This window comes from Entelurus aequoreus, linkage group LG14 (assembly GCF_033978785.1).
Source record: "Entelurus aequoreus isolate RoL-2023_Sb linkage group LG14, RoL_Eaeq_v1.1, whole genome shotgun sequence".
Classification (NCBI taxonomy): domain Eukaryota; kingdom Metazoa; phylum Chordata; class Actinopteri; order Syngnathiformes; family Syngnathidae; genus Entelurus; species Entelurus aequoreus.
The window spans coordinates 55,517,421-55,532,244 of record NC_084744.1 but is presented as its reverse complement, the minus strand read 5'-3'; the positions used below and the strand labels follow the sequence as shown (position 1 = coordinate 55,532,244).

General features: G+C 36.7%; 1 protein-coding gene across 3 annotated transcripts in view; it reads right to left on the bottom strand.

Moving 5' to 3' along the window:
* Window positions 1-14,824, bottom strand: part of LOC133665067 (serine/threonine-protein kinase tousled-like 1-B) — a 66,347-nt gene that overhangs the window by 12,185 nt on the left and 39,338 nt on the right. For all 3 annotated transcript variants that reach the window (XM_062070235.1, XM_062070234.1, XM_062070236.1), the window contains exons 9-16: window positions 11,713-11,823; window positions 6,115-6,251; window positions 5,834-6,025; window positions 5,675-5,741; window positions 1,282-1,379; window positions 1,086-1,167; window positions 909-1,000; window positions 757-846 (exon numbers count right to left, since the gene is read on the bottom strand). In XM_062070235.1, coding sequence (XP_061926219.1) covers window positions 757-846; window positions 909-1,000; window positions 1,086-1,167; window positions 1,282-1,379; window positions 5,675-5,741; window positions 5,834-6,025; window positions 6,115-6,251; window positions 11,713-11,823 — 869 coding nt within the window. The remainder of the gene's footprint in view (window positions 1-756; window positions 847-908; window positions 1,001-1,085; window positions 1,168-1,281; window positions 1,380-5,674; window positions 5,742-5,833; window positions 6,026-6,114; window positions 6,252-11,712; window positions 11,824-14,824) is intronic.

Sequence of the window (14,824 nt, the reverse complement as noted above, 5' to 3'; positions counted from 1 at the left end):
TATGCACTAATTAAAGGGGCAGAGCTTTAAGAGACATTTTAGCTTTTATATTTTATAAGACATATTTTTTGTAAGAACCACAATTAATAAATATATTTCAGTGAATAACTTATTGTTATAATCTGTATATAAATATGTACATAAAGTGTTGTAATGATATTGTAAAATGGATAGATGGATGGACGTTTAAAACAAAACTGTTATTATTAATTAGTAAGTATACATTTTTTGAGCCTTTTTAGAGAAAATCATATCATTGTAGTAAATTATGCAAATTACTTGATGATGTCATGGTGACCACGCCCATAGCCATGCCCCCACCGCCACAGGTATCTTGGCAGTTTATGGGAAACACTGAACTGTCTGCATTACTTTATTTACAATAAATAAATCGATTATTGACATTTACTAATCGATTATATAATGCCTGAATTGCGATGCATCTAAAAATCGGTTATTTCCCTCGCCTCTAGTATATAGTTATGTGAACTTATCACACATATGAGGCAATGCCAGCCATGTGTTACAGGACTTTGGCACTCAGATTAGATCTGAGTCAGACAATATTTCCGTGAATTGTTTACACACTCCATTAGTGATTACACACATTCCAATGTTTGCTCTGACTATACCATAGGTCAGGGAGCCTTGAGGCAGCTGGTTAAAACATGGCAGTGCATGCTTTACAAATAGCAATCGTTCCCATGTGGGATAATAAATGTTGTGTCAGCATGATATGGGTCAGAGGTGACTCACGTGTCAGTATCCAGGGAGAAATAGTCGTACAGTTTGACTATTCTGGGATGGTCCAGCTGCTTGTGTATGCGGTACTCTCTGCATGCATGCCTGGAAGGAAACCAGTGTCAACAAAGCGTGTTGACGTGTGCGCTGGCCGATTTAAAGCTTACTTGTGGTAGTTCTCTTTTTTCTCCTCCCTCCAGTTCTTGTTGAGCTGGTGGATTTTAACAGCTGCATAGCGCTGCTCAAACAGGTCAAAGGCCTGTCGGGTCGCAAAGCAAACACACACACACGTGCAATCAGAACGTGCTTGGCGATGTGACAAAGGGAAACGCGGGAGACTTTACCTTGTAAACTTCGCTGAAGCCGCCCCTGCCTAACAAGTGCAGTAAAAGGTAGCGTTCGTTCAGAGTGGGATGGTCTTTAAACCTGCGTGGGGGCGGGAGCCATGCTTTGTGAGCAAACTTGTGGACGGAAATCCTCATTATGATGCTGATTTCCTTCCACACGTTTAAGCAGCAAATGGAGGGAGCGCGGACTTACGCTGAGCTGTCCTCATTGTTTATCCTCTTCAGCTCTCTGATATGAAGATTCCTCACACGCTCTAATCGCTCCAGCTCTGCTTGGATCTCAGCCTCCTCCTGTGTGGACCACACCACACCACACCAACACATCAAAACCTACTTACACTCCAGAATTCAACCATTTGGCATTGCTAGTACACATCTGAATGTACCAAATTTTTCGGACTATAAGGCGCACGTTAAATCCTTTTTTTTCTTAAAACTCGACAGTGTGCCTTATAACCCGGTGTGCCTAATGTACGGAATAATTTTGGTTGTGCTTACCGACCTTGAAGCAATTTTATTTGGTACATGGTGTAATGATAAATGTGACCGATAGATGGCAGTCAAACATAAGAGATGAGTGTAGAGTGCAATATGACTCAAGTAAACACCAATATTTTATATGTTCCATTGAGAATATAGAACATTACACACGACGCTCAAAAATCTATCAAAATGTTTTAGTACGACTTTGGTAAGCTATTAAAAAAAACAGGGAAAAAACGATTTTCAAATATAAAAACAATTTATTTCAAGTAAAATTATAAGCTATAAAAAAAAAAAAAACGGAAAAAAACGATTTTCAAATATAAAAACAATTTATTTGAAGTAAAATTATAACAAATAATTTTCAAGTTAAAATGTGTTTTTAGCTTATTTTCCGGACTGTAAGGCGCACTTAAAATCCTTTCATTTTCTCAAAACTCGACAGTGCGCCTTATAACCCGGTGCGCCTAATGTACGGAATAATTTTGGTTTTGCTTACCGACCTCGAAGCTATTTTATTTGGTACATGGTGTAATGATAAGTGTGACCAGTAGATGGCAGTCACACATAAGAGATACGTGTAGACTGCACTATGACTCCAGTAAACACCAACATTTTATATGTTCCATTGAGAATATAGAACATTACACACAGCGCTCAAAAATCTACCAAAATGTTTTAGTACGACTTTGGTAAGCTATGAAGCCGCACCGCTTGATGGATTGTACTGTGCTTCTACATATTATGGTGTGTGTATAAGGTAAGACATTATATGGCGTTTTGTTTCGCAATATTATGCAAAAGCAACTTTTCTTACCTTCTGGTACCTGCTGATCTGTATTTGGGATCTGTATAAGTCCTGAAAATGTGTGCGCTTCCGCCTTCCGTAGTCGATAAGCTTCTTCTTTTTCTCTATCTTCTGGTTATGTGACATTCATCCTCCGCTGTTGCCATTTCTAATATAAAGTAGTGTAAAGTTCTTACTTAAATTTAAATTTACAGCATACCTTCATTGTTTTAGGGGTTTGTGTTAAAGCAGTAGCCTAGTTAAAGATCAGTTAGAATAATACATAATGTTGGATATAGAGAACATACAAACCCTTTATTTATTGAGTCGAAAATATTAAAGTTCGGTGATTTGGTCAAATTGCAAACAGCTAAAATGATTTACAAAGCAAACTAACCTGCTAGAATGTACAACAATTCTTCTCAACTAAAGAGGAGAAATATAACCTTAGAGGAAAATCTAATTTAAAACATTTGTATCCACATACAACACTTAGAACCTTAGAATGGATTAAGTAAAGAAGTTAAACATTGCACTGATATGATCCAGTTTAAGAGGTTGTTCAAAATAATAGTGCTTACAAAGTACAAAGAAGAATTATGAGAAATACTTTCAACCTTATTGAAAATAAGATATTCTTCATCTCAGTATGTTAATAATGACTGAATTACCGTAATTAATTACACATTACAAAACTGTTGTGTATACTAATTCACAGAGGTTATTTTATTATATAAAAAGGTCAGTAAATGATTCTATATATATTTGTAAACGCTCTGAAGTGGGGAAAGGGGTAGGATTAAATAAGCTTTGCTTCTTCCTACTCCTTTTCGGACATGATGTAAAGTGAAATTATATGAAATTGTGTGATGTATTATGTTGTAAGTGTGTTCATGTTCGAAATAAACTAAAGAAAGAACTTTTGGCTCACAACATGTTTTCTTGTATGTTTGTGGCAAGTGGTTTCAGACATGGAGGGCTTAGGTCTATGTGCTTCATTGCAAACTGCATCAAAATGAACCACGCTGTGTGTTTAAGTGTGTTGGAACTGGTTGCAAGCAGCTATTTAACAGATAATGTGCATTTAAGGCTATTTTTTAATAGCTCACTTGAAGGAACATGTTGTGAGTTGTCCAGTGAAAGGTTGTACAAATACTTTCCAGTCTCGGAAACACAGGCATTTTGCAGATACTAGGTACGTTGGCGCAGTGGGTAACGCTCGAATAAGGAGGTCCTGGGTTCGATTCCGGGGCTAGAGGTGTTTCTGTGTGGAGTTTGCATATTCTCTACTGGTATTACGGCTTCCTTCCACCTTTAAAGACATGCATCCGGGGATAGGCTGATTGGCAACACTAAAATTGGCCCAAATTTGTTTGACGGTGAATTCCTGGCAACCCCAGCTGCCAGTATTTTACCGTAAATTCTATAGGGTTTTTTGTGAACTGATTAACAATTCATCTTTTTTTTTTCATAGTGAATTCCTGGCAACCCCAGCTGCCAGTATTTTACCGTAAATTCTGTAGGGTTTTTTGTGAACTGATTAACAATTCATCTTTTTTTTTTCATAGTGAATTCCTGGCAACCACAGCTGCCACTATTTTACCGTAAATTCGGTAGGGTTTTTTGTGAACTGATTAACAATTAATCTTTTTTTTTTCATAGTAATTTAACGCAAGCAAAAACAGTTATCCACTGTAAAATGAACAGATTCTTTTTTGACACTTCTTCCACTGCCGTCCTTGCACGCTATACCGCTACAACAAAGATGACGAGGAGAAGACGCTGTCGAAGGTGAGCCACGTAAATAAGACTGCCCACAAAACGGCGCATCTGGAAGCAACTGTCAGAAAGCTACTTGAAGATGGTCTGTAAAATATAATCTATTCAACATGTTGACCAAAGAACCACCATTACATGTTAAGTAGACCACAAGGAAGTGTTTTACATTTGTGTACAGCTCCACTAATGGACATTGGAGTGTTACTTTGAGTTTGAGTTTATTTGGAACATGCAAGCATACAACATGATACATCACAATTTCCAGTTTCTCTTTTCAACATGTTCGAAAAGGAGTAGGAAGAAGCAGAGCTTATTTAATCCTACCCCTTTTCTTTACATAATAGTTGCAAAACTTTTTGTTCACTTCCTGTTCACAATTTATTCACAATAAACTCCATAAGTAATCACAATAAAAATAATTAAATAAATAATAGTAAGAATTTAATAATAGTTGGTGAAGTAAGTCATATTTCATATGATGAGATAAGTAAGATTACTTTAAGAATGAATGAATGGATGGATTAAATAAATTGAGAATGTTTGTCATGGTTCTTCTTCTTTGTACTTTGTAAACACTTTAAGTTTGAAGAGTTTCTTGAAGTGGATCTTATTAGTACATTGATTGCTTTGCTTAATCCATTCCACATACTGATATACTGAAGGTCTTAAGTGTTGTACGTGCGTACAAATGTTTTAAATTACGTTTTTCTCTAAGATTATATTTCTCCTCTTTTTTTGAGAAGAATTGTTGTATATTCTTGGGTAGCAGGTTATAGTTTGCTTTGTGCATAATTTTAGCTGTTTGCAAATTCACTATGTCATGGAATTTCAGTATTTTTTCAAAGGCAAAATTAAAGTATTGCTAGAAACATAATTTTATATGGGACTTTATTATATGTATAGTGCATGTTCCAAAAAGAAAAAAAGCATAAAACACAGTATATTTAAATATACTAAATGTAAAAAAGGGAATAAATATTCAAAATAATGTAGTTTGGTTACGCCATCATGAGCGCAACACAAGGTTGTAAATGTTTCAACTACAATTCTAAATAAGATGTCAAAAGCAAACTGAAATCAAATACACACAGCTTAAAGATTGATCAATACCTATTTATGATTTATCAAAATATAAAATAAATATACCTGAACAGAACGCTCATGATGGTTACACCAAAAAGTAACGCTATGAATCGTGTTTTTCCAAGTTTTTGGGGCATTTTTATGCTATTTCCAAGCATCTCCTTTTTATTATCGTTGATTTTAAATGGTCAAACTAATGCATATTATATATGCATGCCCTAGTAAACAAAACAAAAAAGTCATATTTATTTTGATTGTTACATTTTGAAGTACATTTGTGCAGGTGGGTGCGAATGTACCCATTACCACAGCTGTACACATTTTTAAAAAAAATAAATAATAATATGACCCCTTTAATGTAACCTATAATCCTTTTGTATGAAAGTAGACCTGACTAGTGCGCTCTACGGTCCGGAAAATACGGTACGAACATTTCAAATGTGTTGCCACTGACCTTCTTCAGATGTCCAAGGCGGAGCTTGAAGATCTCCTCCTGCTCGTGGTACTCAGCTAGGGTCAGTCTAACACAACAAAACAGAAAGTCAATGTAGCGTGGGACATGCATCGGTGCAGTGAGCAGTGTTGGGTGCAACTCTTCCAACGGTGCACTCACAGCTGGGGCAGCGAGGGCTTCAGGAAGGGGTCGGAATCATTGCCGTTGACCACTTTGGTCTTTCTCTGCTTGGGTTCAGAGGAGGCGGCCAAAGACAGGGAGGGCGAGGCGGGGTTCGGAGGCTTCCTCTTGGCTAGCAGCTTCCTCTGACGCTCAATGTCCTCTCTCTGTTGGTTAATGCCTTCTTGTTGCCTGCATACAGCCAAGCGTGTCACTGACTGCAAACTCTAAAATACAGTCAAGGATAGGAAACATCCCGCATGTGCATATAGGATCCTTACTTGATCAGGTTCTGGAATGCATATCCGTCGGTCCACTGCTCCGTGTAGGAGGCTCCGTGTCTCACGGTGGTGAAGTGGCCGAGACGGAGACGGTCCTGCATGCTCTTCTCACGACATGACTGCTTCTCCTGGGTGCTCTGTACACAAAAGCACACAACATACACTTGTTTTTAAATAAAAAAACGTGGATATATTCTTGGTACACGTTATATTACACTACAGTTAAATATTAGGTATGGACATCCTTACGTGTGCTTGATGAGGATGATTGTAATTGTTCTGTTCACACATTCATTCTAGGCCTGGGCTGAAAATAACATTTCCAATTTTTTTCCCCTTACAATTTAAAGAAACCAATGACTACAAATGACAGATAATTCACAACAAGTTACATTTTTATTTGATCAAAAAGTAGTAGTTTGAAATGGCACCGCATCTTACTTTTAGCAAAATTCTAATCTTTATAAAGGGGGTTCTTTTATTTAGAACAGATATAAATTAGACTTTGTATGAAATCAATCAATCAATCAATCAATCAATGTTTATTTATATAGCCCTAAATCACAAGTGTCTCAAAGGGCTGCACAAGCCACAACGACATCCTCGAAATAATGCAAAATAAATGTTAAAAAACAGATTAAATGTAGCTATTGTACATCATTCTGGCATATTTATTGGGATGGTTTTACACGTCTGTTGACAGTGTTGGCGCTAGTTATTTTCAAAATGGGGTCCCAGGGACCCCATCAAGTAAAAAAAAAAAAAAGGGGTCCCACAGTAAATTTTTGGGGTCCCACTTTTTTGTAACCGTTTTGAAAACAAATGATAAATGTATGCATTGTCCTGTTATAACTCACATTCTATATTGTGTTTTAGAAAAAGGTTGTCATAAAAGTTACTTATTTCATTAAAAAAAATAATACCGTATTTTTCGGAGTATAAGTCGCTCCGGAGTATAAGTCGCACCGGCCGAAAATGCATAATAAAGAAGGAAATTTTTGGGGGGAAATTTATTTGATAAAAGCCAACACCAAGAATAGACATTTGAAAGGCAATTTAAAATAAATAAAGAATAGTGAACAACAGGCTGAATAAGTGTACGTTATATGAGGCATAAATAACCAACTGAGAACGTGCCTGGTATGTTAACGTAACATATTATGGTAAGAGTCATTCAAATAACTATAACATATAGAACATGCTATACGTTTACCAAACAATCTGTCACTCCTAATCGCTAAATCCCATGAAATCTTATACGTCTAGTCTCTTACGTGAATGAGATAAATAATATTATTTGTATTTTACGGTAATGTGTTAATAATTTCACACATACACTACCGTTCAAAAGTTTGGGGTCACCCAAACAATTTTGTGGAATAGCCTTCATTTCTAAGAACAAGAATAGACTGTCGAGTTTCAGATGAAAGTTCTCTTTTTCTGGCCATTTTGAGCGTTTAATTGACCCCACAAATGTGATGCTCCAGAAACTCAATCTGCTCAAAGGAAGGTCAGTTTTGTAGCTTCTGTAACGAGCTAAACTGTTTTCAGATGTGTGAACATGATTGCACAAGGGTTTTCTAATCATCAATTAGCCTTCTGAGCCAATGAGCAAACACATTGTACCATTAGAACACTGGAGTGATAGTTGCTGGAAATGGGCCTCCATACACCTATGTAGATATTGCACCAAAAACCAGACATTTGCAGCTAGAATAGTCATTTACCACATTAGCAATGTATAGAGTGTATTTCTTTAAAGTTAAGACTAGTTTAAAGTTATCTTCATTGAAAAGTACAGTGCTTTTCCTTCAAAAATAAGGACATTACAATGTGACCCCAAACTTTTGAACGGTAGTGTAAGTCGCACCCCGGCCAAACTATGAAAAAAACTGCAATTTATAATCTGAAAAATACAATAGTTTGAAATGGCACTGCATCTTACTTTTAGCAAAATTATAATCTTTATAAAGGGGGTTCTTTTATTTAGAACAGATATAATTTAAACTTTGTATGAAATAACATTTTTTTAAAAAACTGGTTAAAATTTAGCTATTGTACATCATTCTGGCATATTTATTGTGATGGTTTTACGCATTTGTTGGCAGTGTTGGCGCAAGGAATTTTCAAAATGGGGTCCCAAGTCAAAAAAATGGGGTGTCACAGTAAATTTTTGGGGTCCCACTTTTTTGTAACCGTTTTGAAAACAAATGATAAATGTATGCATTGTCCTGTAATATCTCACATTCTATATTGTTTTGGAAAAAGGTTGTCATAAACTTTACTTACCGTATTTTCCGCACTATAAGGCGCACCGGATTATAAGGCGCACCTTCAATGAATGGCCTCTTAAAACTTTGTTCATATATAAGGCGGTGCACCGCATTATAAGGCGCATAGAATAGACGCTACAGTAGAGGCTGGGGTTACGTTATGCATCCCGTAATTGCGAGGCCTGTTGTGGCTCAATATTGCTCCATATATAAGGCGCACCGGATTATAAGGCGCACTGTCAGCTTTTGAGAAAATTGGAGGTTTTTAGGTGCGCCTTATAGTGTGGAAAATACGGGTAATTCATAAAAAAAACAATACAAAAGAAAACAATTTTTACAAATAATACAGTGGCAATCAATGCCTCTAGCGCAGGGGTCACCAACCTTTTTGAAACCAAGAGCTACTTCTTGGGTACTGATTAATGCGAAGGGCTACCAGTTTGATACACACTTAAAGAAATTGCCAGAAATAGCCAATTTGCTGAATTTACCTTTAACTCGATGTTATTATTAATAATTAATGATATTTACACTTAATTGAACGGTTTAAAAGAGGAGAAAACACGAAAAAAATGACAATTAAATTTTGAAACAGTTTATCTTCAATTTCGACTCTTTAAAATTCAAAATTCAACCGAAAAAAAGAAGAGAAAAACTAGCTAATTCGAATCTTTTTGAAAAAATAAAAAAAAGAATTTATGGAACATCATTAGTAATTTTTCCTGATTAAGATTAATTTTAGAATTTTGATGACATGTTTTAAATAGGTTAAAATCCAATCTACACTTTGTTAGAATATATAACAAATTGGACCAAGCTATATTTCTAACAAAGACAAATCATTATTTCTTCTAGATTTTCCAGAACAAAAATTTTAAAAGAAATTCAAAAGACTTTGAAATAAGATTTAAATTTGACTCTACAGATTTTGTAGATTTGCCAGAATAATTTTTTTGAATTTGAATCATAATAAGTTTGAAGAAATATTTCACAAATATTCTTCGTCGAAAAAACAGAGCTAAAATGAAGCATTAAATTAAAATGTATTTATTAGGAATTTAAAAGGTAAAAAGGTATATGTGCTTAAAAATCCTAAAATCATTTTTAGGGTTGTATTTTTTCTCTAAAATTGTCTTTCTGAAAGTTATAAGAAGCAAAGTAAAGAAATTAATTAATTTATTTAAACAAGTGAAGACCAAGTCTTTAAAATATTTTCTTGGATTTTCAAATTCTATTTGAGTTTTGTCTCTCTTAGAATTAAAAATGTCGGGCAAAGCGAGACCAGCTTGCTAGTAAATAAATACAATTTAAAAAATAGAGGCAGCTCACTGTTAAGTGCTGCTATTTGAGCTATTTTTAGAACAGGCCAGCGGGCTACTCATCTGGTCCATACGGGCTACCTGGTGCCCGCGGGCACCCCGTTGGTGACCCCTGCTCTAGCGTGTGTTCCCCTTTAAGAATGGCAGTATGTGGGGTGAGTGACGTGTATAAGTTAAGAGAAATGTTCAGGAGTGTTAATATCATGGTGGATGTCCGCTTGGCTTTGTGGAAAACAAAGAATTGTAACAAATCGACGGCCTCGTCATTCCGACCAAAGAGCGGAAACTGTAGGCGCCCACTGCCGAGTAAAGTGGAGGGTGATACCCCCAACAATACATCGGCCCTGCGCTCCTCGCCCACGGTCTGGGAGCCGACAAGCAGGAAAGGTGTAACATGATGTTTCTTGGTGCCTGGTGAGGCTGGATCTTTGAAAATTAGTGCACCTGCTCGTATTAGCCCGTTTACATGGCATGCAAAACATCTTTCAATCTTCATAAGTGATGATTGATTGATCGATTGAGACTTTTATTAGTAGATTGCACAGTGCAGTACATATTCCATACAATTGACCACTAAATGGTAACACCCCAATAAGTTTTTCAACTTGTTTAAGTCGGGGTCCACGTTAATTAATTCATGGTGATGCTGAAAAGTGGCTCCTGAAGCCATTTTTCATTGAAACTTCGCTTCTTGGGTTTATTGCTCGCCATGACGAAAACAATAACACGCGGGAGTCTGTAAACTTTTTTTTTTTTTTTTTTAAATCCACATCCAACTTCCGGAAATTTGCTCCCTTCCTGATTTCAATGCGTAAAAAGACACAAAAAGTGTGTTAAAGCCAACAGGGTGTTGATCAATATGCATTGACCTAATCAAATAAAGCTATTTAGTTAAGAGCTTTCTAAGGGAGGCAAAAATGATGTCTTGAATAAAATACTTCTGTAAACAAAAATGCAGCATGGCGCTGTCTCTATTGTTTTAATGGGTGGATAAACGCAGGCTTTTCCACTGTTTGGCCACCACATCTTTAGCGACATGCAGAACGATGGCATTCGTGATCGTTTTCCACTGTGCTCATTTTTTTTCTTCTGACATGGTAACCTTGTATAAATGATTCCACCACAGTAAGCTGCTTTATAGCGGGGGTTTGTTATGTTCTTGTTCACTTCGTAAAGAGTTGCATTTACCGCACACGACTGGATGCTTCGGTTTCAGATGCTGGAATAAGTTTGTTGTACCAAGGGATGGGAAAACAGTTTTTTTTTTTTTTATTTACATTTCAAATCGTCTGCAACAAAAAATTCCAATTTAACCTATTGTTACTATAACAATCTACAAGGTTAACATAGTTGGCGTCTCTTTCTTCCCCTCCATTGATCTGCTTTCTTTTGTATTTCAAGTTATCATTACATATATGTATTGTTGCATTTGAAACAAATGTATTGTTGATAATAGAGGTAATTATTGTTATTATTACCAATAGTGCTATTTCTATTGGTATTTGTATTGCTCTATTTGTAGTGAAATAATGTTTTATTGTTATTTCTGTATTATTTATTTCACTAACTGCTTCTTTGCTATCACTTTTACCATCATATTTGTACATATCCTATTTGCTGATGTTGTTCTGTTGTTGTTATTGTTTGTAAACTACATACATTTTTGAGCAACCGACACCAATTTGATTTCTTTTTTAAAAATAATTACTCTTACAATTTTTATTTCTATCTATATACACTAGATGGAGGTGCTAAAATATATAAAATATCACAACAACTGTCAATGTGCCCACACAGAAAAGTCCCTCTGGTGCTCTCAAAAACATTAACAACCAACATAAAATGCAGCACAGTATCGGAGCCCTCTAAGTACCAGTAGGAAGTAAAGATTTAAGGATCCACCAGCAAAAAACAACCCAAAGGTTTCAGCGCTACATGAGCTGTTTGTTGATCCGCTTTTATGTTTTCTATAAAGAGGAGTGTGTGGATGCAAAGGTGGATGATACCTTCTCTATGAGAAGCTTCTTGCTCATAGTAATGCACTTGTTGAGTCTCTCCTTGTACTTCTCCAGGAGTTTTTGCTGTTCATCGATCTGTCTCCGCAGGTCACAGTTAGCCTGTGTGGAAAGCACGATAGTGACAAGGTACATTTGCATGAATACAAAAACAAAATACTGCTGGACTAAAGTACTGGGACACCTGAGCAACATGAAGTGAAAATACCCTTGGCGACTTAACTTTAACGTCTTAAAACATCTTAAGAATTTTAAGATGTCAGGTCTGGCTCACAATCTGTTCTCATTTGTCCCAAAGGTGTTTGATGGCTTGGCAAGCAAGACTCTCAGGTTAGTCCACAATAAACTCAAGTCTTTATGTGCCCTGCTGGAACAGAAAAGACTGCTCCCACAAATTTACAACCGTCAAATGTCTTGGTGTGCTAGAGAAACAGGTGATCCGTTCCATACTATGCCCTAGGGTTGTATGGTATACGTACGGTACTATATTACTATAGTACCGTGATACTACTGAACGAATTAGCGAAAAAAAGTTTTTCAAAAAATAGCATTTTCTGCCGAATTCGGGTTTTGTCGGGACTCCTGATGACGTTTTGAGACATCTCCTACAACTACAGCACCAGAATTGTGCTGCTGAAGCAAGTCCGTTTTTTAGAAAAAAATTTAGCGAAAAAAAGTTTTCCCAAAAAAAGTTTATTCCTCCTTTTTCGGGTTTTGTCGGGACTCCTGATGACGTTTTGAGACATCTCCTACAACTACAGCACCAGAATTGTGCTGCTGAAACAAATCCGTTTTTTTGAATTTCTTTTTAGCGAAAAATAGTTTGCCCAAAAAAAGCATTTTCTGCCATTTTCGGGTTTTGTCGGGACTCCTGATGACGTTTTGAGACATCTCCTACAACTACAGCACCAGAATTGTGCTGCTGAAGTAAGTTCGTTTTTTCGAAATTTTTGTAAGGGTCTCCCCTTATGACATTTTAGCGAAAAAAGTTTTCCAATAAAATGCATTTTCTGCCATTTTCGGGTTTTGTCGGGACTCCTGATGACGTTTTGAGACATCTCCTAAAACTACAGCACCAGAATTGTGCTGCTGAAGCAAATCCGTTTTTTTGAAAAAAAAATTGCGAAAAAAAAGTTTTCCCCCAAAAAAAAGCATTTTCTGCCATTTTCGGGTTTTGTCGGGACTCCTGACGACGTTTTGAGACATCTCCTACAACTACAGCACCTTACGACATTTTAGCGAAAAAAAGTTTTCCAATAAAATGCATTTTCTGCCATTTTCAGGTTTTGTCAAGACTCCTGATGACGTTTTGAGACATCTCCTACAACTACAGCACCAGAATTGTGCTGCTGAAGCAAGTCAGTTTTTTTGAAAAAAGATTTTGCGAAAAAAAGTTTTCCCAAAAAAAGCATTTTCTTCCATTTTCGGGTTTTGTCGGGACTCCTGATGACGTTTTGAGACATCTCTTACAACTACAGCACCAGAATTGTGCTGCTGAAGCAAGTCAGTTTTTTTGAAAAAAGATTTTGCGAAAAAAAGTTTTCCCAAAAAAAGCATTTTCTTCCATTTTCGGGTTTTGTCGGGACTCCTGATGACGTTTTGAGACATCTCCTACAACTACAGCACCAGTATTGTGCTGCTGAAGCAAATCTGTTCTTTTGAATTTTTTGTAAGGGTCCCCCCCTTACGACATTTTAGCGAAAAAAGTTTTCCAATAAAATGCATTTTCTGCCATTTTCGGGTTTTGTCGGGACTCCTAATGACGTTTTGAGACATCTCCTACAACTACAGCACCAGTATTGTGCTGCTGAAACAAATCCGTTTTTTTGAATTTTTTTTAGCGAAAAAAAGTTTTCCCAAAAAAAGCATTTCCTGCCATTTTCGGGTTTTGTCAGGACTCCTGATGACATTTTGAGACATCTCCTACAACTACAGCACCAGAATTGTGCTGCTGAAGCAAGTCCATTTTTTTGAATTTTTTCCCCAAAAAACAGCATTTTCTGCCATTTTCGGGTTTTGTCGGGAATCCTGATGACGTTTTGAGACATCTCCTACAACAACAGCACCAGAATTGTGCTGCTGAAGCAAATCCGTTTTTTTGAATATTTTTTAGCGAAAAAAACTTTTCCCAAAAAAAGCATTTTCTGCCATTTTCGGGGTTTGTCGGGACTCCTGATGACGTTTTGAGACATCTCCTACAACTACAGCACCAGAATTGTGCTGCTGAAGCAAATCAGTTTTTTTGAATTTTTTGTAAGGGTCCCCCCCCTACGACATTTTAGCTGAAAAAAGTTTTCCAATAAAATGCATTTTCTGCCATTTTCAGATTTGGCGGGACTCCTGATGACGTTTTGAGACATCTCCTACAACTACAGCACCAGAATTGTGCTGCTGAAGCAAGTCCGTTTTTTTGAATTTTTTTACGACATTTTAGCAAAATGTTTTTTTTTCCGTAAAATATGCATTTTCTTCTCATTTCTTCCATTTTCGGGTTTTGTCGGGACTCCTGATGACGTTTTGAGACATCTCCTACAACTACAGCACCAGTATTGTGCTGCTGAAGCATTATTTTTTGTAAGCGTATTTGGTACTATACTGCCTACTACGTTGTGTCATTGCTGGTTTTACGTGAGGAGGAGCATGTTCGGCAGCGCACAATCACAGAGTACTTACAAGCAGACAGTGTGTAGACAGAAAAGGGAGAACGGACGCATTTTGGCTTAAAAAGTAACCATAAAGGTGAAGTTATAACACTGAAAGGCCTTAGGAAGAGGTGCTTTAAGACATGGCTACCTAGCTGGCGGCTAAAGTCCAGCCCCGGTCTGCAGTGTTTTAGCTACTTCTAAATCACTAATTTTTTTTTAATTTTTTTTTTTTTTTTATAGAGGTTTATTTGAAATAGGGACAGATACAAAAACATAGACATCTGAAACAGTTATCCGATGCATGCATCACAGTGTTTGTAGCCAAAGCTAATTTACAACACTTGTCCCCAAATTCTCGCCTCCATGGCGACAAATAAAGTATGTTTCTTACAAGTATCATCCCTGCAGGACGAGGAATAGCTAAACACACCGTAGGAGGATACAATAGCTCACCGGCG